This window comes from Rhineura floridana, chromosome 8, assembly GCF_030035675.1.
Source record: "Rhineura floridana isolate rRhiFlo1 chromosome 8, rRhiFlo1.hap2, whole genome shotgun sequence".
In the NCBI taxonomy this organism is placed as follows: Eukaryota; Metazoa; Chordata; class Lepidosauria; order Squamata; family Rhineuridae; genus Rhineura; species Rhineura floridana.
Window position 1 is genome coordinate 40,901,621 of NC_084487.1, and position 22,564 is coordinate 40,924,184.

Sequence of the window (22,564 nt, forward strand, 5' to 3'; positions counted from 1 at the left end):
CTAATATGGTTGCTTTCATTAGAGTAAGGCCCCACTCATATGGCACTTGTTCTGCTTTTATGGCATTTTGGGGGTGTTGGGCACCATTTTATTGACAGAGCTTTTCGGCGGGTTTCGCTTTTGGCAGTCTGGAACATAACCCGCCATATGAGTGGGGCCCTACTGTACAATAACTGTTATAATAGTTCTCTTTGTTCCTGCGTACTAGTCGCTGTATTGTTGTATTTAGGGTTCTAACTGTGTTTCTGTCTCCTTTTGCTTTTGCTTTCTTTCTCTCTTTAACTGTTTTAAGAGTTTTGTCAGTCATCCATTGAGGTCTTTCTCTCTTTTTAACTAGGGGTATTGTCTTTTTGCATTCTTCCCTGATAATGTCTCTGACTTCAATCCATAGTTCTTCTGGTTCTCTGTCAACTAAGTTTAAAACCTCAAATCTGTTCTTTATTTGATCCTTATATTCTTCTGGGGTGTTATTTAAATTGTATTTTCGCATTATGATTGCTTTGTTCTTCTTCTTTAGCTTTACTCTGATTTCCGATATTACCTGTTAATGATCTGTACCGCAGTCTGCTCCTGGTCTTGTTTTCTCAGGAAGTATGGAACTTCACCATCTTCTGCTACCAGTTATATACTCAATTTGATTCCTATATTGACTATTTGGTGATGTCCACATGTACATTCATCTTTTCAGTTGCTCAAAAAATGTGTTTGCAAGAAACAATTTATTGGCTTCACAGAATTCAATGTCTTTCTCCTGCTTCATTTCTGTCTCCTAAGCCCCATTTCCCCACAATTCCTAGTTCTTCTCTGTTCCCTCCTTTTGCATTCCAGTCTCCCATGATTATCAGCACATCTTGTTTTGTTGTGTGATCAATTTCTTCCTGTACTTCTGCATAAAATCTCTCCTTCTTCTGTGTTTGTCATTGGAGCATAGACTTGGATTATTGTTATGTTAATAGGTTTTCTGTTAAATCTCATTAATATCACTTGCTTAGACCTTGCATTATAGCTCCTAATTGCTTTTGCTACATCACCTCACTATTAAAGCTACCCCCTTTCTTCTTAATTTCTCATTTCCTGCACAAAATATTTTATAGTTGCCTGATTGAAAATGTCCCATTCCCGTCCATTTTAATTCACTCATGCCAAGTATTGTAATGTTGATACATTCCATTTCTTGCTTGACAATTTCTAACTTTCCTTGGTTCATGCTTCTCACATTCCATGTTCCTATTGTGTGTGTCGTACAACTCCAGACTCTCCTTTCACATCTGTGCACATCATCCTCTGGGCTTCCATTTGGCTTTGACCAGTGGTGTCATTAGTCACAGTGCTACTTGTCCATTGTTCTTCCCCAGTAGCTCGCTGAGTGCCATCTGACCTGGGGGTCTCATCTTCCAGCACTATTTCATGTTGCATTTTGGATATGCTGTTCATAGGGTTTTAGTGGTAAGAGGTATTCAGAGGTGGTTTACCATTGCCTTCTTCTGGGTCTGGATGCATCTTAGTCTGGTGTCTCAGCTTTGACCATTCCGCCTTGGGTGCCCCTGCTAGGAGTCTAGCCTCTTGGTCTCGACGCCTGACGGCATTGCTCTCAGCTTCTTCGACACTCTGAAACTCCCTCACCACATTAATGTGGGCATCTTAGAGGACCACTGTGAGAACAGAATATTGGGCTTGAGAGGCCTTTGGTCAGATCCAGCAGGGCTCTTCTTATGTTCTTAAAGTGATTGCCAACCATGGTACTAAGGGTATGGGCTAAAGAGGGAGCCAAACAAAGTCGGATTAGAGATCAAATGCCTTTGAAGGTTTCCAGTGACATGCAATCATTTTAAGAAGGCTTTTCTTGCACTATGAGATCAAAGGTTCACTCTTCAGTAATAATGAGTTGTGTGGATATGTTGCAAGGAAGCCAGCACTGGAAATGAAGTCCCAAGCCTTTTACTGTTCCCAGTCTAATCTAGCTCTTGGCCAGACTTAATCACCCTGCGCTATGATGAATACCTAACAGCAGCTAAATATTCCAGAAGGAGATTATCTGTCTCAAAAGAGCCATCACAGATAGCTACGAATGTCCTTATTAGGTTGATCAGCTTCCCTCTAGAAGAAAAACACTGGAGGAAAGATATATGCCCTTTTGAAAGGTTTATGCATTTTTAGGGTATCAAGAACCATAGCAGGCTCTTGCTCATCTGCTCATCTGCTCTGTGAGTATGCAGGTTGGGGGACAGATGTGAGTCTATGTTGTATGCAATAGCACAGCCTTCCAACCCACAGCTCCTATCTTTTGGGATAAACAGGAAGAAAATAATAAACCTGTAAAAACTTCGTTTTGAATGAAACTTTCCTCCTGTGCCTGCCACAAGATCCCATCCCCTTGGCAACTGTCCTTTAATAACAACTGTCACTGACTTCTAGGGAAGAGTGAGTCAATTAACTGTGAATTCCATAAAAAGAAAGCAGGAGTTTACTGGCTCCTGAGAGAGAGAGAGAGAGAGAATATATGTAAGAAGCAGAAAAGTCATTTTGGTACTGAAAAATATAAAAGAGCTTTTTTAAACCAACAAAATCCCTTGAGAATTTTTCTGAGACCGTCAAAGGCTGACTGTTGAGCGATTTTTTTCTTTATTACTTGCTATTACTATTACTATACTCATCACCATCACCACCATCTCTCTTGTCTTTTATCCATTTCTCTTTCTCTCCTGGAAGCTGCGCAAGAAAGAACATATAGGCCAGGGAGGTGCACTCACCAGTTTCTATGGATAGATGTCGCACCAGAGCCCCCTCCTCCTATCCAAATGAGTTTTCTGGATTTCAAGTTGCAAGGCAAACAGCTGTGCAAGCCTGAAGAGGAGCCTGTCAGCTCTGTGTTGGAGTGAACTGAGACTAGTGGGAAGAGACAGACAAAGACAGAAGAGAAAGGGCAACTGCTGATTTTGAAGAACAAACTTTGAGCCATGGGTGTCTTCTGATTCTGTATGAGGAAATAGCAACTGAAGCACCGAAGTTGTCCTTCCTTGTCTGGAGTCCAGGAGTAAAGAAGCCGAGAGTTGGGCAGAAAGCATCAGCTTTAAGGGACTACAAGCAGCTGCTGCTGCTGCTGATTCTGTCCACTGAGCCAACACGCTGCTGCTGCCTGCACAAGGATCCAGGATTTCCCTTCCAAAGAGCAAAAAGGTGAGTGAATGAGCTTTATAGTATACCTAGATGTGTAGAATAATAGCTCCCAGCAACATTATCTAGATGGATTTTTAAAGGGGGTTGTAGCCTAGAACAGAACTAGCTATTCTGCATAATTTGCTGTGCTCTCCCTCCCCCCCCCCCGTCTTTCTAGCATGGCCACAACATGATAGTAAATAAAATGAGAAAAAACGGAAGCTTGCCATTATAGACCCTGTAGGTGCTGTGCGTACAGTACATTCTGTCTGCTTCAGAATCAAAGCATCAAAACTCAGAGGTGGTGGTTGTGAAACGTAACACTTAGGCACAGGAAAGAAACAAAACAGTAAAGACGCTCCAAAGAGCATGTTTTCAATACTGTTCGTCTGTCTTCATCCATGTCATTTCTCTGCATATCCAGATCATCTTTATATGTTCTCCTTGATGCCTACCTTACATGTATGGAATTAGGTAGCGAATCACCCTGCTGCCTACCTGACATGTATGGAATTGAGAAAATTGGTGTATTTTAAGAACTAAGCAATATGAGACCTGGGATTTCAATCTCAGTTGCTCCACAAGGAGACATGGGGATGGAACATGACTGGAAAGCATGCCAGTTTAGGACCTACTGGAGCTTTTAACATTCAAATGATTTTTTACTTGTTTATTTTATTAAATTTATGTCCTGCCCTTCCTCCCAAAGGACGCCATGTGTTTCATGCACACAACTGTGAGGCTCTAGAAAAGGGGAGGGGAAGCAGAGGAACAAGCTACCAACTGGCTCAATGAGTGACCTTGCAATCATCACTTGTTCTCTGTGCCTCAGGCTCTTCCATTAAGCAGATGATGATGGTGGCAATGATGATAGCATGCCACTGGAAAACTAGCTGGAGTGTTTTCTTGGGAGAAAGTCCTGCTGGGAAGAAGGGCGAGATATAAATCAAATAAATAAATAAATAAATTCAACACATGGATATAGGTATGGGCTAATATGATGCCCTTAAATGTGTTAAGGACTTAAATAATATAAGCAGGAAACTAATCTGATATGAAACCATCCATAGGTACATATTATACTTGAGGAGTGGGTCTTTGTCTGTCTACCCCTCATTCTCATTGATTATTTTAATGTAAATAATTAGTAAACAGACAAGGCTTCCTCATTCATTTTTTTACAATGCACACACATCTGAAGGGTGCTCTGTGAGACAAAAAAAGTGATTTCAGTGAGTCAGAAAAGCTGCAGCAACTTGGAGAGAGGCAAGAGGTCTGTACGGTGCATGAAAGACAGCCATTCTGAAGGCTACATTGTTGCTTTGCTTCGGAGTTTCAGAGGCAATTAAAAGAATAACGGCTGCAGAAATCAAAGTGTGGGAGGAACTGAACCTCTGTGCACCACTAAAAGCAAACAGATAGAAGGTTCAAAAGTCCTTTTAGAATCAAGGACATCTAAAGGCAATATTGATAAGACTAAAATCTGGATGCTCTGCTGAAAAGTTATGGGTTGTAGCCCATGGTAGTCCTACCCAGAGTAAACCCAATGAAGTTAATGGACATGGCTAACTTCATTAATTTCAGTGAGTCTGCTGGGAGCGAGTATCCCTTAGCTGGATACAACTCTATGTCTCAGTTTACCTCTACACCTCCACTTTTTTTAGCAAATGTGTCTAAACCGAGAGATCCAGTGTGGTGTAGTGGTTAGAGTATCAGAATGGGACCTGGGAAACCAGGGTTCAAATCCTCACTCAGCCATGAAGCTCACTGGGTGACCTTGGGCCAGTCACCGTCTCTCGGCCTAACCTGCCTCACAGGGTTGTTGTGACAATATAATGTGGAGGAGGAGAACTGTATATAGACCACCTTGAGCTGCATGGAAGAAAGGTGGGATGTACATGTATTAATAAAATAAACAATACAGTAAATAACTCTGCTAAGATAATAAATAAATAGTCAAATGCCTGGAGTTTAAATATGGGGAGGAATTTTAAAAAATGAGCTTCAGTACCAAGTACTAATGTCACTAGTTTGACCTTGGGCAAGTTATTCTACCTATCTCTGCGTTGTTTCCCACCTCAGTAATATGAGGTTGCAGTGGAATGCTGAAAAGGACATTGTCATTTACAGAGCTGCAGATTAAAAACTGTAGGGGAATGAAATATTAGTAATAACACTTCAGCACACAACTATTGACCTGAAATATGTTCATAATGGTGGGATGTACAAATCTGTGAAGATGGAATATAAACAGCTGATTATGATATAAAGCACAATTATAAAGAATATTACACATACATTCACAATGTGACTATTTGGTGTCATATATACAGAGGTTTTCAATGCAGATACAGTGGACAAATAAGTTTGTGCTTTAAATGGGGCACAATGCATTGATCAATTCATTGCTACAACTGATCTGATTCCATTGCAGATAATGGCTTTAAAATGGACCTTTGATTTATTAGGATCCACTGTCTAGGTCATATAACATCCTTGGCTTAAATGAGATACAGAAGCTCTCTCTCTCCATGACATCTAGAGTTGGATTCAATGCCAATCCCACTCAAAGTAGTAATAGCCATGGCTAACTTTGGTCCATTAATTTCATTGGGTCTACTCTGAAAAAAAGTAGGTATCAACTATCCCTAATCAAGGATAAAATACCTTGAGTTGCATTCAGCTAAGTCCTACTCAGCGCAGACCCATTGAAATTAATAAGCCAAAGTTAGTCATGTCCATTAACTTCAATGGGTCTACTCTGAATAGGACTGTCTACTCAGAATAGGACTGTCACCTTGATATGAGGAACAGCAGACATCTGTTCAGGTTCAGAAGAGGGCAACCAGAATGATCAAGGGGATGGAGCGACTCCCTTACGAGGAAAGGTTGCAGCATTTGGGGCTTTTTAGTTTAGAGAAAAGGCGGGTCAGAGGAGACATGATAGAAGTGTATAAAATTATGCATGGCCTTGAGAAAGTGGATAGAGAAAAGTTCTTCTCCCTCTCTCATAATACTAGAACTCGTGGACATTCAAAGAAGCTGAATGTTGGAAGATTCAGGACAGACAAAAGGAAGTACTTCTTTACTCAGCGCATAGTTAAACTATGGAATTTGCTCCCACAAGATGCAGTAATGGCCACCAGCTTGGACGGCTTTAAAAGAAGATTAGACAAATTCATGGAGGACAGGGCTATCAATGGCTACTAGCCGTGATGGCTGTGCTCTGCCACCCTAGTCAGAGGCAGCATGCTTCTGAAAACCAGTTGCTGGAAGCCTCAGGAGGGGAGAGTGTTCTTGCACTCGGGTCCTGCTTGCGGGCTTCCCCCAGGCACCTGGTTGGCCACTGTGAGAACAGGATGCTGGACTAGATGGGCCACTGGCCTGATCCAGCAGGCTCTTCTTATGTTCTTATGTTCTTATCTTAGGAAAAATGCAAAGGAGTGTTGTAGGTCACTTAAAGCTTGATCCAAAGGACTTTTGAAGCTAATCCCACTGAATTCAATGGTGTTTACTCACAAATGAGGTTGCAATCCTAATCCCGTTTAGCTGGAAATGAACCCCATTGAAATCAATAGGATTTACTTCTGACTAGACATGATTAAGAGTGCTCTATACATGTACATAGGATTGCAGCCTTAGTGTGGAAGAACTAGAGCAGGACTGGAGAGCTGTTTTCAGCTTCAGTTTAAAGGTCATGTCCCCCTGTGGACAAACTTCCAGGGATTGTGTATCAGTGGTGGGTATGAGCCAGGAACAAAAATGGGTGGAGCAACAGAAGTGACTCCTATTGAAGCAGGGCCAGTGAGGGACGTGGTCTGAGGGGTATGTGTGGGAAAGTCCTGAGGGCCAAAGAGAGATGCCTGGAAGGCCACATTTGGCCCCCAGACCTGAGGTTCCCAACCCCTCTTCTGGTCTTCAATGGTTCTGATATTGCAATCTGAAGCAATTTCAGTGCATTCCCACCTCCCTTTTCTGAAAATAGGGGCACATAATGCTAGTCAAATGCCACCCTTTTTACTCTAAAACCTGTTCAGATCAGGTCAAGCGCATTTTTTAAAAAATTCAGCTTCAGGCAGATTTTGCAACTGATTGGTAAATCAACCCATTGTCCCTCCAGGTGTGGCCAATGGAAATGCTTTGCTATAGGCTCAGACAGACAGTGATTGGCCCAACACTTCGCTGTGGGCAGTCTTGAAAGGCCTGAAGTCAGCATTGGAGAAGGGAGGTGTGTCCAGCCAAGGGCAGAGTCATTTCAAAATGCAGTCAGAAAAACCAACCTCACTGTTTTTGAAGCAGCTAGTGTGCCCACTGCCATAGTGCCTCCTATTTCCAAATAAACATGTTTAGGAAGTGGCTATGAAGCATACCTGACTTTCTCTGGGATGTGCTCCTAGAATCTGATCCAGCTCTAGCTGCAGGCAGTTAATGGCCTGCCCCCTGGATCATGTGTATCTTTATTTGCATCCAAAAATTCATCCAAGTAGTTCTGTTAGCATCCCAATGCTGCAAGACTACATGCCTACTCAATTGCACATCTTATAAGGCTACATTCTCAGATAAATCTCCCCTGATGAACTGTAGTGATTTTATATTTGACACAATGCAAGCGGGGTGGGGATAGCACGTGTGTACAAATTGCAGGTGGAAAGCAAATTGTACATGTTGCTCTCAGCTCATCATCATGCTTATTTAATGGCTCAAGCAACAAGGGTCTTATCCTTCTTTCAGAGAAAGTGTTCAGCAAACAGGCTTCAATCTCAGGAAAGTAATTCCTCTGAAATATCACCCTTTGCTCATAGCTGTAGGTATACAATTTCCCCTATATTAGCAACACAGAAGTGTTTTTTTTCTTGAAGAAACTAGCACTGACCTATTTTGGGCAAGAAAAGATGCTGATATCATGCATATTAGACTGGCTTGAGAATCCAGACTCTGGGTGATGAAATCAACAACTTTTGGTGCTTTTTGAGCTGAAACAAATCTGCTTTGAAATGGTCTCCTTAAAATTGTTCCCTCTGAATGCTGGTGTCAAGTGGTCTCCAGGCAATTATATATATATATATATTTGAAGTAGCCCTCAAAACGAACACCTTGAGTGGGTGGATGTTCCTGCTTCATAGTCCTTTCAGAGGTCACCTTTGTTTCAGTTCTACACATTTAAAAGCTGTTTAATCAATCACAGTCCCACTGATTTCAGTGGAACTTAGTTTCACAGCCATGTGGCTAAGATCACAGCTTAAGTCAGTCCAATACACACTATGCAGTTTTGAATTTAATTTAGCCTACAATCTTCTTTGAGGCACTCCCTGCAGAGTGATTGCCTCCTATGTTTTTATATAGCACTGAGCATGCTATCACACTAAACTGAATATGACTAAATGTTCTGTCCTCGTTTTCCTAGGTAAACATGACTGATTCAAATTCCTCGTAATCTGAAAACACTGCTTGTTTTCTTACTTACATCCAGTTCAGGGGGTTGGCACTGGATGTCAGCTTCCTCATCCTTAGTCTCAGTGTTGCCATTGAGGAACTTAGCAGGGAGAAGGATGGTGGCAAAATTAGAATTAATTAGTTCCGCTTGTCACCGGCTCTGATTCCAGCTACTATTGGCCTCTTTGCCTTGGTCCTTACCAGTTTCAATGAGCACCAGCCACCACTGATTGTAACACAGCTAATCCTCTAAGATCCTAGAAATCAATGCAAATAGACCTTGATATCTTTTCTTTACAGCAGTGTTAGGAAACCTGTGGCCCTCCAGGTGTTGTGGGACTTCAGCTCCCATCAGCTCCGGCTAGCATGGGCAATGACCAGAGATGATGGGAGTTGTCGTTCAACAACGTCTGAAGGGCCAAAGGTTCCCACATCTACTCTAGATGTTTCCTAGATTGCTCCAGCCCAGCCTTTCCCAGCCCAGTGACCTCCAGCGTTTTGGACCACAACTCTCATCAGCTCCAGCCAGCATGGCCAATGGACAGGGATGATGGGATTTGTAGTCCAAAAAATCTCAGTGGCGTCTCTGGGAAAGACCTTTATAATCATTTCCTTTTCTGTGCTCTACCTTTCCTTTCTAAGAATCAACACTATCACTTTAACCCTTATCTTTCCTTGTAGTATTGCTTGTATACCATCCCCCAACCCCCCAATTCAAAAGCTAACCCCCTGGTGACCCAAACTGTAATTTCCCATGTCTTTTTGCTGGCATTTTGGTTCCTTGGAATGCACTCTTCAAGTCATTTATTTTAGTACTTATTCAAACTAAAGCTAAGTAAGAATGTTCTAGAGAAAATGCTTTCTAGGGTTCATATACAATGAACACAATTAATGCAATCACTAATATGCCAATGGGAGAAGGGGGACAACATAGTTGTTGTGGTCCAAAAATCTGGAGGTCACTGGGCTGGGAAAGGCTGGGCCGCAGCAATCTAGAAAAAAATCTAGAGTGGGTGTGGGGAACCTTTGGCCCTCCAGATGTTGTTGAACTACAACTCGCATCATCTCTGGTCATTGGCCATGCTACCTGGGACTGATGGGAGCTGAAGTCCCATAACACCTGGAGGGCTCACTAGAGACCTCTTTCCGGTATCATCCAGTACTCAGAACAGGTGTCTCCCATACATCTGTGTCCCATGCAGCTGGTACCTTCCAACCAACATCCTTCACAGGGCCACAGCCTGCAAGCTATCCTCAAAATCAGGCAGCAAAAGGAATGGTCTTTGTAAGAAAGCAATATTGGATTCCATTGGCCTTGAAGATTTCTAAATGAAATGTTATAGCTTTTGTTCTACTAATCACAATCAGATCAAGCCCCTAGGGTACCCTGATGAGTTAACTGATAGGAGTCTCATTTCTGCCCTGACCATTGTATCATCTCACTTCACCAAACTTGGTCCCTGTTCTCAGCATGCGTTTCCAGTGTTGCTGGTGGTCCCTTTTTTTTATGACGACTATAAAAGCTTTTCCTTCTTATATCCATTCAGATCTAAAGCAATGATGAAGACTATGTCCAGTGGGAACTGCACCTTGAATGTGCCAGCCAAAAACTCCTACCGCATGGTTGTGCTGGGAGCCTCCAGGGTGGGCAAAAGCTCCATCGTCTCACGGTTTCTCAATGGCCGCTTTGAGGACCAGTACACGCCCACCATTGAAGATTTCCATCGCAAAGTCTACAACATTCGGGGAGACATGTATCAGCTAGACATCTTGGATACATCTGGGAATCATCCATTCCCTGCCATGAGGAGACTGTCCATACTCACAGGTTAGAAGTGTGGCTGTATGTGTGAAGGATATCAGGGGCTGTTCATGTTCACCCAAGTCAATACACACCAGTTTTGGGAAGGAGAGGCAGGGCTCCAAAACAGTCCCAGGTGCCTGGGATGTCCATTTTGCAAGGTTTGGCTCATGTGACCTTTGTACATGTCCAAGGAGTTGCCAGCCAGGATCAAAAGACTTCAGTCACCTCCCTGTGCCGAAGAAGGCTTTGGATTTGTGTTTCTGGAAGAAAGGGGCCCCATGCTGCATGGCAAGGCGCTCTTAACTGAAAGAAGTTTCAGAGCAGTCTGTGATACTGCATAGGAGTCTATTGTTCAAACGGGTAAAAATAATTCCACTAGCTGCATATGAGCCCTTTGATACTCTTGGAATGGCTCTTTGGAACTAAACTGTAGATTCTCTGACATTTATTTAACAGGAGTGGCTGAGAGCCAAAAGTGCAGGGTCAGTTGAAATCAACTGGAGTAGCCTTTAACTGGTTGTGAAAGGTTCCTTCACCAATTGTGTCATGTTTGGAGAGCCAACTGCCTTTACTTACCATGTGGAGTATTGTGCCATAAGGGTCATCTTCCACCTCAACAGAAAATGTAGAATGCTAAGTGAGATGAAATAGCTCTTTTGGGTCCACCTTTGTATTCTACTAAGAAGAGAAGCGAGTCAGGTGTCCAACGTGTTTGAAAATCCAGTGAGTTGGACAATGGATAAGGAAGGTTAACTCAAGCTAGAGTAATAATGCATAAATTGCTAGAGAATGGCAATCCGAAGGTGGGATAACTCAAGACTTACACAAAGAACATCCTCCTCCCATTGAAAATGCTTAACTCCGGCTCCATCTACACTATACATTGAAGCAGTAGTATACTACTTGAAAGAATCTTGGCTTCCCAACAAATCCTGGTAACTGTAAAGGGTGCTGAGAGCTGTTAGGAGACTCCTAAGCCCCTCAGAGAGCTACAATTGCCAGAGTTCCTTGGGAAGAAGGATTCACTGTTAAATCACATGCTGAGAATTGTAGCCTATGAGGGGACTAGGAGTCTCTTAATTACTCTCAGCACCTTTCACAAGCTACAGTTCCCAAGATTCCTTGGAGGAAGCCATGACTCTTTAAAATGGTATAATACTGTTTTAAATGCATCGTGCAGATGGGGCCTCTATATGTGAGATTGCATCCTGCAGCTTATTCATAACAGGGTAGGATGTTGTGGTTCCAACCATTAAACCATCTAGGTCAGTGTTGCCTACAGTGACTGGCAGCAGCTTTTCAGGTTTCAGACAGAAGTTTTTCCCAGCCTCACCTGATGATACCAGGGATCAAGCCAGGGATCAAACCTGAGATCTTTTGTATGCAAAGCAAGTGCTCTAACACTGAACTACAGCCTTCCTCCAATGACTGAGAATTGTGCATATCCCTTTTCAACTGTGCAAAACTGTTGCAGGGAGAGTCTTATCAGCAAGCCTTGGGATTAGGTCTCTAGATGACATTGTTGTGAAGTGATTTCCACAGACTGGATGGATGAATGGCTTCTCCGTCATGCACAAGGATTTTCAAGTGCATTGATATTTCTCTGCAAACCTGTGCTAGTCTCTTTCTATTGACAAAAAGGGGGTGAAATGTTTAGCAGAGCACTGAATTGGAAGAAGCTTTCTTCACTCTTCCTATGTTGCAAATTGAGTTGCTGTAGGTATTGAAGTTAAGCTTTGCTTCCACTTGCATACTAGGGTGGGAGGGCAATGGTTACCAACGTGATGCCCCCAGGCACACATGTACCTACTAAGACCTTCCCCTGCACTCACATGGTCTTTTCCCCCCTCCCATTGAAGTTAGGCTTAAAAGAAGCCTGCTGTTGTAGCCAATAGAATAGACTGTGGTGTGTGCTTAGTTGCACCAGGGTGGGAGGGATGTGTGTCAAGCCCGTGACAGCATCTCTGGTTTGCAAATGTCCTCATGAGCCCAAAAGTGTTGGCGACTCTCTGCAGCAATAATTGTCCTGTAGCTACCAGGAGGAGACCTTTTGGGTTTTCCAGACCATACAGTTTAGTGGAAATAGTAATGCAGGAAGTCATGTAACAGACATATATGATTGCAGCAAAATTGTGTCATTCTGGATACTGTTTGTACAATAGCAGAATTTCTAGGAATACTGATTGGTTTGGACATGGTAACCACACACAGAAAAAAAGGTAACTGGGATTTTAAAAAATCCCTATGGTATCTTAAAGATGAATGCATTTATTGTAGCATAAGCAGGAAAGGGCCTTAGCTCAGTGGTTGAAAAACTGCTTTGCATTCAGAAGCTCCCAGGTTCAATCCCAAGCATCTCTAGGTAAGGATGGGAATGTCCTGTCTGAAACAGGGGAAAGCCATTGCACGTCAGTGTGGGTAATACTGAGCTAGATAGACCAATGGTCTGAATTGATATACAGCATCAATTTCTGTTCCTAAGCTTCCATGGACCAGAGTTCACTTCATCACATCCATTTGTGATAATTGGAATGGAGCTAGCAATTAGGAATTTGGATTGCAGGCAGTATACTCTGGCAGTACAGAGACTAGGAAATAAGAATTGGAGAGAGGAGGTGAAAGTGCAGAGTGTTCCTGTTTAGAGTTCCAGCCAGCCAGCCAGCCATGCCCTCTTCCAAGATACTCCATTCCATTCCCCCTCCCCTCTTTCCTCCCCAACCCTGTCAAACAGTTAGACAGCACTCTTTGGCCACTGGGCATGCTCAGCCCTCAGTGTCTGGAGATTCCCCTCGTGGAAAGGGGGTTCTAAAGTGTATCTGTAAACTAGGTTTCTTCTACGCTTGCTGGCACTTCCTTTATGTATATGGGTGGTGCTGTTTTGGTTACATAAGGGTCCACATTTGGGAATGAGTTCACTATTAATATCTGGAGGCTGGACAATGGGTTGTATCCCATGAAGTTCTACTCAGAGTAGACCTATTGAAATTAATGAACCTAAGTTCGTCATGTTCATTAATCTCAATGGATCTGCTCTGAGTATGGCTAGCATTAGATGCAGCCCAATGACATAGTAGCAATGAACTGAGATTGCACGTGGAAGACAGTTTGTGAGAATTGGAATGGAGCTTGAAAAGAGGAGAGGAAATAGGCAGGAGATTAAGCAAGGGCTGGCTACAGTAGGAAATGAAGCAAGTCAGCTGTTTGGGGCCTCACAGGTTATTCACTCCCTAGATCACAGTGTTGAACATAGCAAGGAGAATTAGTAGCTGTAAAGATTTTCCTCGAGATAGAAATTAATACAGAGGAAATAAGTTTTTTGAAATCCACTGCAAAAAGTAACAGAAGAGATCCCCTCTAAAAAAAATAACTTGTCATGTTACAAAACATTTTGCTAAAATCCTCAGTATCTGAATTCATTGCTCCCCTTATTAAGAAAGCTCTGTAAATTTCATTCCTTTTATCCAAACACCATTTTTCTGCATGTTTTGCCTACACCATAGAATATCTGGAATAAACACAATTCTTGCTAAGTGCAAGTTTAAATGTTCTTCTATAGGTTGTAACAGATTACTTTCATTTGTCTTCCCCTCTTGGAAAATTACAGGAGATGTTTTTATCCTTGTGTTCAGTTTGGATAACAGAGAATCCTTTGATGAGGTCAAGAGGCTCCAGCAGCAGATTCTTGAAGTCAAATCATGCCTGAAGAACAAGACCAAGGAAACAGGTGACCTACCCATGGTGATCTGTGGCAACAAGAACGATCATGGCGAACTCTACCGCCAGGTTCGCTCTGAGGAAGCTGAGAAACTAGTCTCCAGTGATGAGAACTGTGCCTACTTTGAAGTCTCAGCCAAGAAGAACACCAATGTGAATGAGATGTTCTATGTCCTTTTCAGCATGGCAAAGCTGCCCCATGAGATGAGTCCTGCTCTTCACAGGAAGATCTCAGTCCAGTATGGTGACACTTTCCACCAAAAATCCTTCAAGATACACAGGGTCAAAGAGGCAGATGCCTACGGCATGATATCCCCCTTTGCTCGCAGGCCCAGTGTTAACAGCGACCTCAAATACATCAAATCCAAAGTCCTCAGAGAAGGGCAAACAAGGGAAAGAGAGAAATGCACTATTCAATGAAGGAAGCTCCGCTGGGATGGAATCAATAGTGTTTATGCAGTGCCTTAAAAAGAATGGCTGATGGAAGAAAGTTCTTAATGGTTTTGTGAGGTCCAAGTGAGGATGGCAGATTACAGTCATGAGAATAGTGCTTGAAACCACTTTGTCAAAAGTACTGTACCATTTATGTAAAGAAGTATCTTAAAATGGTAGTACTGTAAATACTTGAAGCTGCCTGGTAGGTAACTGCCATATGCAGCACCTGTTCCTTCATCCTTTTTAAAAACTAGTTTTCTATTTGTCGTTCTCTTCTTTGGAAAAACTGGGTGTGTGAAGCAAGCTGAATCTCAGCTTTGCACAAGGGGTTAGTGCAGGGTGGGTCTGGTCTGCACAAGGTTACTGACTTCCCATCAACCAGTGAGCAACCTTTGCCGAGAAGATGAAAATCTGTGTTATCGTTTTCCTCCAGACTTCTTCACAAACAAGATTCATTATTCAGCTTCCTATCTTGGTTCAATGAACTGATGGTGACTCTCCCAAAACAATTGTATATATAAAGACATGCATGGATCTCATTTGTCCTTAAGTGGATTTGTCAGGTCAGAAGAATGTTTGAACATTTGGAAGTTGTGGGGGGAAATGCACTTTTTTTCTGGCAGTGGCAATTCTTCATCAATGCAAATATCACTTTGTATTATAGCTTTAACTTTGTTTTTGTTTCAAGTAAAAAACAGATGGCAGATTGTCTGTTTTAGATGAAATGTGAGTTAATCAGTAAGTATGCTCTGGAAATGCCACCTGTTTTCCAGTTACATAATGTGTACAGTAGTTGAAGTTGTTGTACTGTAGAAACCAGCACATCTGACACCTTCATGTGATTTTGCTTCATGTAGTTTTTGGTTCTTTGAAAGAAGTACCTATACTTGGGAAATTTTACTATACATGCTCCAGATCCCACCTGCCTGCCATTCCAATTACCCTTTATGATGTTTCTGTTTTAGACTCTGTTGCACACAACCATGGTAGATGTGCAAAGCTAGGTCTTGCAATCTATCCATTGGCCAGCACCACCTTTCTTACATTAGCAAAGCCAATGCATGTCTACTCAGAAGTATGTGCCATTGAGTTCAGTGTCACTTCCAGGCAGCAATGGATGAATCTGCCAATTTCACTTTCTCTCTGTTTCTCATTTTTCCAGTCTTCAGTTCTCCTTATCAGTTTGCAAACATCTTTTTACAAAAATAAGTCCTCATGAAAATTCACCAGCATTTTAGTGTTTGTTTCTCCTAATAAATATACAATTTTGTATGTACGTTTGCCTAATATACACATTTTTGAAAGCACTTTCCCTAATATAATACATTTTGTATGTTATTTTCACTAACATATGCATTTTATGCACATCTTCCCCTAATATGCACATTTTAATATATTATCCGGTTGCAGAAGTGTGAATCTTGAAGGATAACTGTGTTTTGGTTCACATATTGTTTAGGGAAGTGTGAATTAGACAGGTTTCTATTAAAATGTGGATTGAACTTCATGTATGCCCCATTCTTTCTCCCAGGTATGTATAGGATCCTATCCACACTTACCTGGGAGTAAAATGAGACTTACTTCTAAGAGTGTATAGGATTGTGTTGTAAGGTCCTGATTTAGTGCAGATTTATTTGGAAAAGGGAATGCAATTCTACACTTTCTTACATCAGAATAAAGTCAAATATAACAAATAGGATTTAGTTCACAGTACACAGACCATTAAAATCAGTGGGGATTATTCTAAGCAAGCATGATGAAGACTGACCTGCAACTCAACCCAGTCTAAATTTTCCTAGTGTTCACATGTCTGAGAAATTTCTTAAAACAGTATCTAGTTCACCTAATCAGAAAAAAAGCAAGGTGCAAAGTTTAGCTTAGGATGTGACTGTCTTCCAAGTCATATCTATTGGGGATGGGGACACCAGAGTACTGGCAACTAGGGTTTTCTTTTAGGATTGTAGAGCATCCCTTTTTTTATAAAAGAAAAAAGACAGCATAAAATCTGTAGTTTTCCTCCTATCACATCCATCTATTTATAGCAGGATTCTTATTGAGAAAAAGGAACATGTCCAAATGAGACCTGTCTGTCATTAAGCCCTATTTTAAAATCAGGAAACCAAAGTGGTTCTTGACATCTGTGGTATCTATGTGAAGAGGAGGTACATTGTACTCAGTACAGTCACATGATGACATGACACGTGCCCCAACACCTTTCACAGTGGCCACTTTCCCCCACCTTGGACCTGTGACAGCTCTCTGCTCATAATGGACCTGTTCATCTGTGCAGAGCATGTAACTCTACATGTCTCAGATGTGCTGAGGTTTGTGTCCATTCCCCATGAGTAGGGAGCTGCCACAGGTTTAAAAATAGGACACATAAGTATACATCTGCCTCATCTCTTCTTTATTCTGTCTTGTCCCCATCCAGACGTCCTCTGCCTGTCATTCTCTTCTTTCTTTCCATTTCATATTTTCTTACTCAATGTGCTGAGGCATCTATGTGCACTGAAAACACATTTTAAGGAAAAAAGATTACCTCGGGTAAAAAATTACATGGGTATGCATTGGGGTGTGTGTGTGTTGCATGCATGTGTAGGTGAGTGGGTGTGTGCAATATGTGTTTGTGCGTATGTATGTAGCTGAGGAAAGACTTCAGGCTTAGTAGTGTTGACACTGTGCACAATGTGAATCAATACATTGTACCAGCCCTTGAATATACTGCACCTCTGTGTTTTATTATACCTCATATTCTGTATATATGTAAATAGTTCTATGTGTGCTCTGGTTAACGTTGCAAGCCTTACTGACACTGAATGAGTATTCACTCTGTATTCTAGCTGGTAACAGAGGCTTAAGGATATTTTGTTGAAGTCCCTAACAGACAAAATGATCTCCCTCATTCTTCAACCCCACACACACACACCCTTATCTTGCAAATACTTAAACAGTATTGTTTAATTTCTATTGCCATGGCAACTCTCTATGTTATTTTCAGGTGTCTCATATATATGTATATATATATATATATATACACACATATATATACACACACACACATATATATATATATATATATATATATATATATATATATATATATATATATATATATATATACATTCATTATTTCCAAATAAACCTGATTTATTTATTAGCTGTGCCCCAGATGTTGTGTATTTTCTCTAAAGTATAATTAGGTTAGCTAAAATAATGGTGAGCGATGTCTCAAAAAATCAAGTTCTGATTTTTCAGGGAAAATTGAGTTCTGGTGGGGGAATGGAGGAAAAGTTGCAGCCTAAAATGGAAGGCTTCAAATAACCCAAAACTCCACACCCTCACTTGCCTTGCAAATGCAAATACAGTATTGTTTGATTCCTAGCACCATGACAACCAACTCTCCAACTCTCTATATTATTTGTGAGTGTGTAGGTAATTTGTAGGGGACCTATAAGGCCATCAAGTCTAACCCCCTGCTCAATACAGACATCCAACTTAAAGCAGATAAGAACATAAGAACATAAGAAGAGCCTGCTGGATCAGGCCAGTGGCCCATCTAGTCCAGCATCCTGTTCTCACAGTGGCCAACCAGGTGCCTGGGGGAAGCCCGCAAGCAGGACCCGAGTGCAAGAACACTCTCCCCTCCTGAGGCTTCCGGCAACTGGTTTTCAGAAGCATGCTGCATCTGACTAGGGTGGCAGAGCACAGCCATCATGGCTAGTAGCCTATGATAGCCCTGTCCTCCATGAATTTGTCTAATCTTCTTTTAAAGCCGTCCAAGCTGGTGGCCATTACTGCATCTTGTGGGAGCAAATTCCATAGTTTAACTATGCGCTGAGTAAAGAAGTACTTCCTTTTGTCTGTCCTGAATCTTCCAACATTCAGCTTCTTTGAATGTCCACGAGTTCTAGTATTATGAGAGAGGGAGAAGAACTTTTCTCTATCCACTTTCTCAAGGCCATGCATAATTTTATACACTTCTATCATGTCTCCTCTGACCCGCCTTTTCTCTAAACTAAAAAACCCCAAATGCTGCAACCTTTCCTCATAAGGGAGTCGCTCCATCCCCTTGATCATTCTGGTTGCCCTCTTCTGAACCTTTTCCAACTCTATAATATCCTTTTTGAGATGAGGCGACCAGAACTGTACACAGATCCAACAGGTGGCTGTCCAGCTGCCAAATAAATAAATAATCCTGGGAACTGTACTTTGTTAAGGATGCTTGGAGTTGTTACAATACCCTTACTCCCCACACAGAGCTACAATTCTCAGAGTAGTTTAAGTCAATCCCTCTTCCCAGGAAACTCTGAGAATTGTAGCTCTGTGAGAGGAACAGAGGTCTCCTAAACCTCTTGGCAACCTTAACACACTACAATTTCCAGAATACTTTGAAAAATGCAAAGACTATTGAAAGGGTATAATACTGCTTTAAATGTACTGTATAGTGTGGATATGTCCAGAATTTCTATAGATTTCTTCTATATTTGGAATGGGGAAGATATTAGAAGAATACCAGCTAAGCATTTTACACATTCATCACAGAGCTTAGAAAACTGGCTTATGGAAGTTCTGGAAAAACATGTAATCACTGCTGGGAATATACTGTAGGAAACCAAATTTGTTCAGAGTGCAAAAGCCCCTAAAACTACTATGAAAAGTTTGGCATGGTTATGGCACCTCTGTTTGTGCCATATCTGGAGATGGCAGGAAAGGAGAAAAGAGAGTCATCTTCTGGTTCTGGAGCTCAGGGGTGCTCAATATAATTCTGCAGGGAAGTTGTGTGCTGCTCCTTTATCATCAGCAATGACGTCAAATGGGTGTCTCTGACACTTCTGCAATTGCATTCCACATAGCATTCCAAATTGCAGTAGCCCTGCTAGCTGCAGAATGAATCACAATTTCCCACCAACAATCCAATACTGTTGGAATGCTGGGAAATGTGATGTCCCCAAAACAGAAGCACTTCCTTGAGGAAAGATGTTTTTTCCCATGCAACACAAAATGAGAGATGATTGCATGTCTTTCATGCAGGAAAGCAATCATCTAGAAAGATTCTCCCCAACTATTAAGGGATCCAGATACGTGTGATATATATTTCCCCTTGGTTTCCACTGAGAACATCTCTTAGCTGACAGTGATGACTATGTCGGCCATCCTTGTTTACAGCAGGTGATAAGCAAAATGACAGCTCTGCCCAAGCTATTTTATCTGTCGCTCCTTATAGTGTCTTTGGACATTGTCAACTGCTGGGAAATGCATGAGTTATTTGTACTTCCTGTCCCCCATTTAAGTCATTATTTTATTTATTTATTTAAAATATTTCTATCCTGCCCTTCTGCCCTAAAATAGGGCACCCAGGGTGGCTCACAATAAAATCATACACAAAAAAACACCAAAAAAATCAAAATAGATTTTAAAAAACATAAAATACAGTTAAGAAATCTAGGGGAGTGATATGAAAAGGGGACTAAAGAGCTAAAACCAGGAAAAAAGGGGGGATAAAATCAGTTTCAGACTATACCTTCAGTCCCTCCCAGCAGCCACCTGATATTCAAGCAGCAGGGCAGGATCCAGGAGTATTCCCAAACTGCCAACCTGCTCCTTCAAAGGGAGTGTGACCCCATCCAGAACAGGTTGTAGCCCTATCAGTGGCACAGCTTTCCCCTTGACCAGCAACACCTCCATCTTGACTGGATTAAGTTTCAGTTTGTTAGCACACATCCAGCCCTTCATAGCCTCCAGGCACTAGTTCAGGATGAGCACCCCCTCCCTGCAATCAAATGGCAGGGAGAGATAGAGTTGTGTGTCATCAGCATATTGATGACATTGTACTCCAAATCTCCAGATGACCTCTCCCAGCGATTTCATATAGATGTTGAAAAGCATGGGAGACAGAATGGAACCCTGTCAGCAGCCAGAGGGTCGAGCAGTAGTCTCCCAGCACCACTTTCTGGGACCTGTCCACCATAAAACAGTGCCTCCCAATCCTATCCTAGCTAGACGGCCAAGGAGGATACCATGGTCAATGGTATCAAAAGTCGCTGAGAAGTCCAGCAGCACCAATAGGGATCCACTCCCCCTCTCTGATGCTACGCACGCACATGCACGCACATCAACCAAGATGGCAGCAGAAGTGTTAGCCCCTTAGGGAAGCTTCCGCTGTCATTTTGGTTGATGGCAGGTATGCTCGCACAGCGTGCACAGTATTCACAGCAACAGGAGGGGTAGGTGGGGCATGAATGCAGGTTTGTTGAAGCCTGCACAGTTGGTATGGGGGGGGTGCCTGGGAGCTCACTCTCTGCAGTCTGTAGCAGGGTCCGGAGTCGATGCTGCTGCAGATCATGGAATGGGAATGCTACCCTCCCACCCTACAGAGAAGCCTTTCAGGGGCCCCTCTGGGCCACAGAGGCACTCGGACAGGGCCCGACCTGGCTGCCTTCTGGCACCGGCCCTGAAGCAGGGCAACCAAGGCAGTCTTTGTCCCATGACCAGGCCTGAAGCCTGATCGAAAAGGGTCTAGATAATCTGATTCATCCAGGAAAACATGGAGTTGAGCAGCCACTACTTCCTGTCACCTTGACCAAAAAGGGAGATTAGAGACTGGGTGGAAGTTGTTAAAATGAAATGATGGGGAATTTTTGGGATCTTTGGACTGGGGGTCCTTGAAGAAATTTGAAGACACAGGCTGGAAGCAAAAATGTAGTCCTTTATTCTTTACAAGCGTATGCAGGGTCAGCTTCCCAAAGAGTCTGGAGAGGACTGCACTGAAGCACAGTCTGCACGGCTCTTTTATACAGTACTAAGTACACATGTGACATTAGTTTACCAATCCCACAAGTTCCTTCCCACATAATGTAACAGTTCCTCCTCTTTGCAATCTTTCCAAACCAATTAGAAAACATTGGGTAATTCTACTCTTCTAGTTACATGAACATGTGTACAGGTAATTTGTCATTGTCTTAATATACTTCTTATTCCAATATTCTGTCTGTCTTACTAATATCACCATTTTTGCTGTCCCCCATGACTAATGCCTTTCCAGGCCAGTTGAAACCAGTTACTACCATACACTACATTCTACCATGGTGAGTGTGCCTTCATGCATACCTGGTACTTTCATTGTTCCCACTCGGACAGGCTGACCCAGGTACACCTGGAGATATTAGAACATGTTCCTTGAGCGGTACAACGATACCAGGTTGGGTTTGGCTCAACTAAGGTGACTGAAAGTTCATGAGCACCACAGTTCTATTAATTTGCTATAGGGGTTCTTATTCCTTATATTTTCTTAGAAATCCTATTCATAGCTTTTAAAATACATAGTTATAGAGAAAGGGTTATGATTACAGTGCTGGACTATGACTGGAGACCACACAGTTTAAGAAACCCTCTAGGTGATTCTGAGCCAGCCACTATCTCTCAGCCTCAGAGGAATGGAAAATGCAAACTACTTCAGAATACCTTTTTACCATGAAAACCCACATACAAACACACTGGGATATCTTAAAACTCAAAATTCCTACTTTGATAATGTTACAAAGTTTTTCCACTAGTCGGTGCCATTGCTCTACAGAATACTTATAACAAGAATAAAATATAATTGCCAACTAATAATTACTTTCCCAGGATCAAATGGTTTAAAATATCAATCACAGATTGCATGCTCATTTGCTTTTGAATAATATACTCTTAATTAAAATCAGTCACACACAGGCCTGTTTTGGCAAAAGCAGGAGTTCAAAGTGAGATGAATTTGACCATTGTCTGTTCTCCAGACCTCACTCACAGGCCTGATTTTAATGCTAGGTTCTCTGTGAGATGGGATTTTAGGGGTCTTCAAAAGGCCTATGGCTCCCCCTGCCTCGTTCCTTGTGATTCTCTTATATTTCATAAACATATACCTTCTAATATCTATGTTTATATGTATGGATATATAAAAATTCTCCATTATGTCCCCGCTTTGAAGTTAGAATAGCTTCACACAAAGTCTTATGCTATTTCTGTTTTATTCAGCCACATCCC

At 42.0% G+C, this 22,564-nt stretch overlaps 1 protein-coding gene across 1 annotated transcript; it reads left to right on the forward strand.

Annotated features, from left to right (window-relative positions):
* Positions 1-2,895: 2,895 nt before the first annotated feature.
* On the forward strand, positions 2,896-17,596 carry RASD2 (RASD family member 2). Its single transcript, XM_061638993.1, has 3 exons — positions 2,896-3,177; positions 10,137-10,417; positions 13,998-17,596. Exons 2-3 carry the CDS (start codon positions 10,147-10,149, stop codon positions 14,525-14,527), a joined length of 801 nt encoding a protein of 266 aa, XP_061494977.1. The 5' UTR covers positions 2,896-3,177; positions 10,137-10,146; the 3' UTR covers positions 14,528-17,596.
* The last annotated feature ends 4,968 nt before the right edge of the window (positions 17,597-22,564 follow it).

What these genes read in the sequence shown, in the direction of transcription:
- RASD2 (XM_061638993.1), top strand. Translation starts at nt 10,147, where the DNA reads ATGATGAAGACTATGTCCAGTGGGAACTGCACCTTGAATGTGCCAGCC. An exon ending in GAGACTGTCCATACTCACAG is followed by an intron (nt 10,418 to 13,997) that starts GTTAGAAGTGTG and finishes GGAAAATTACAG; the next exon opens with GAGATGTTTTTATCCTTGTG.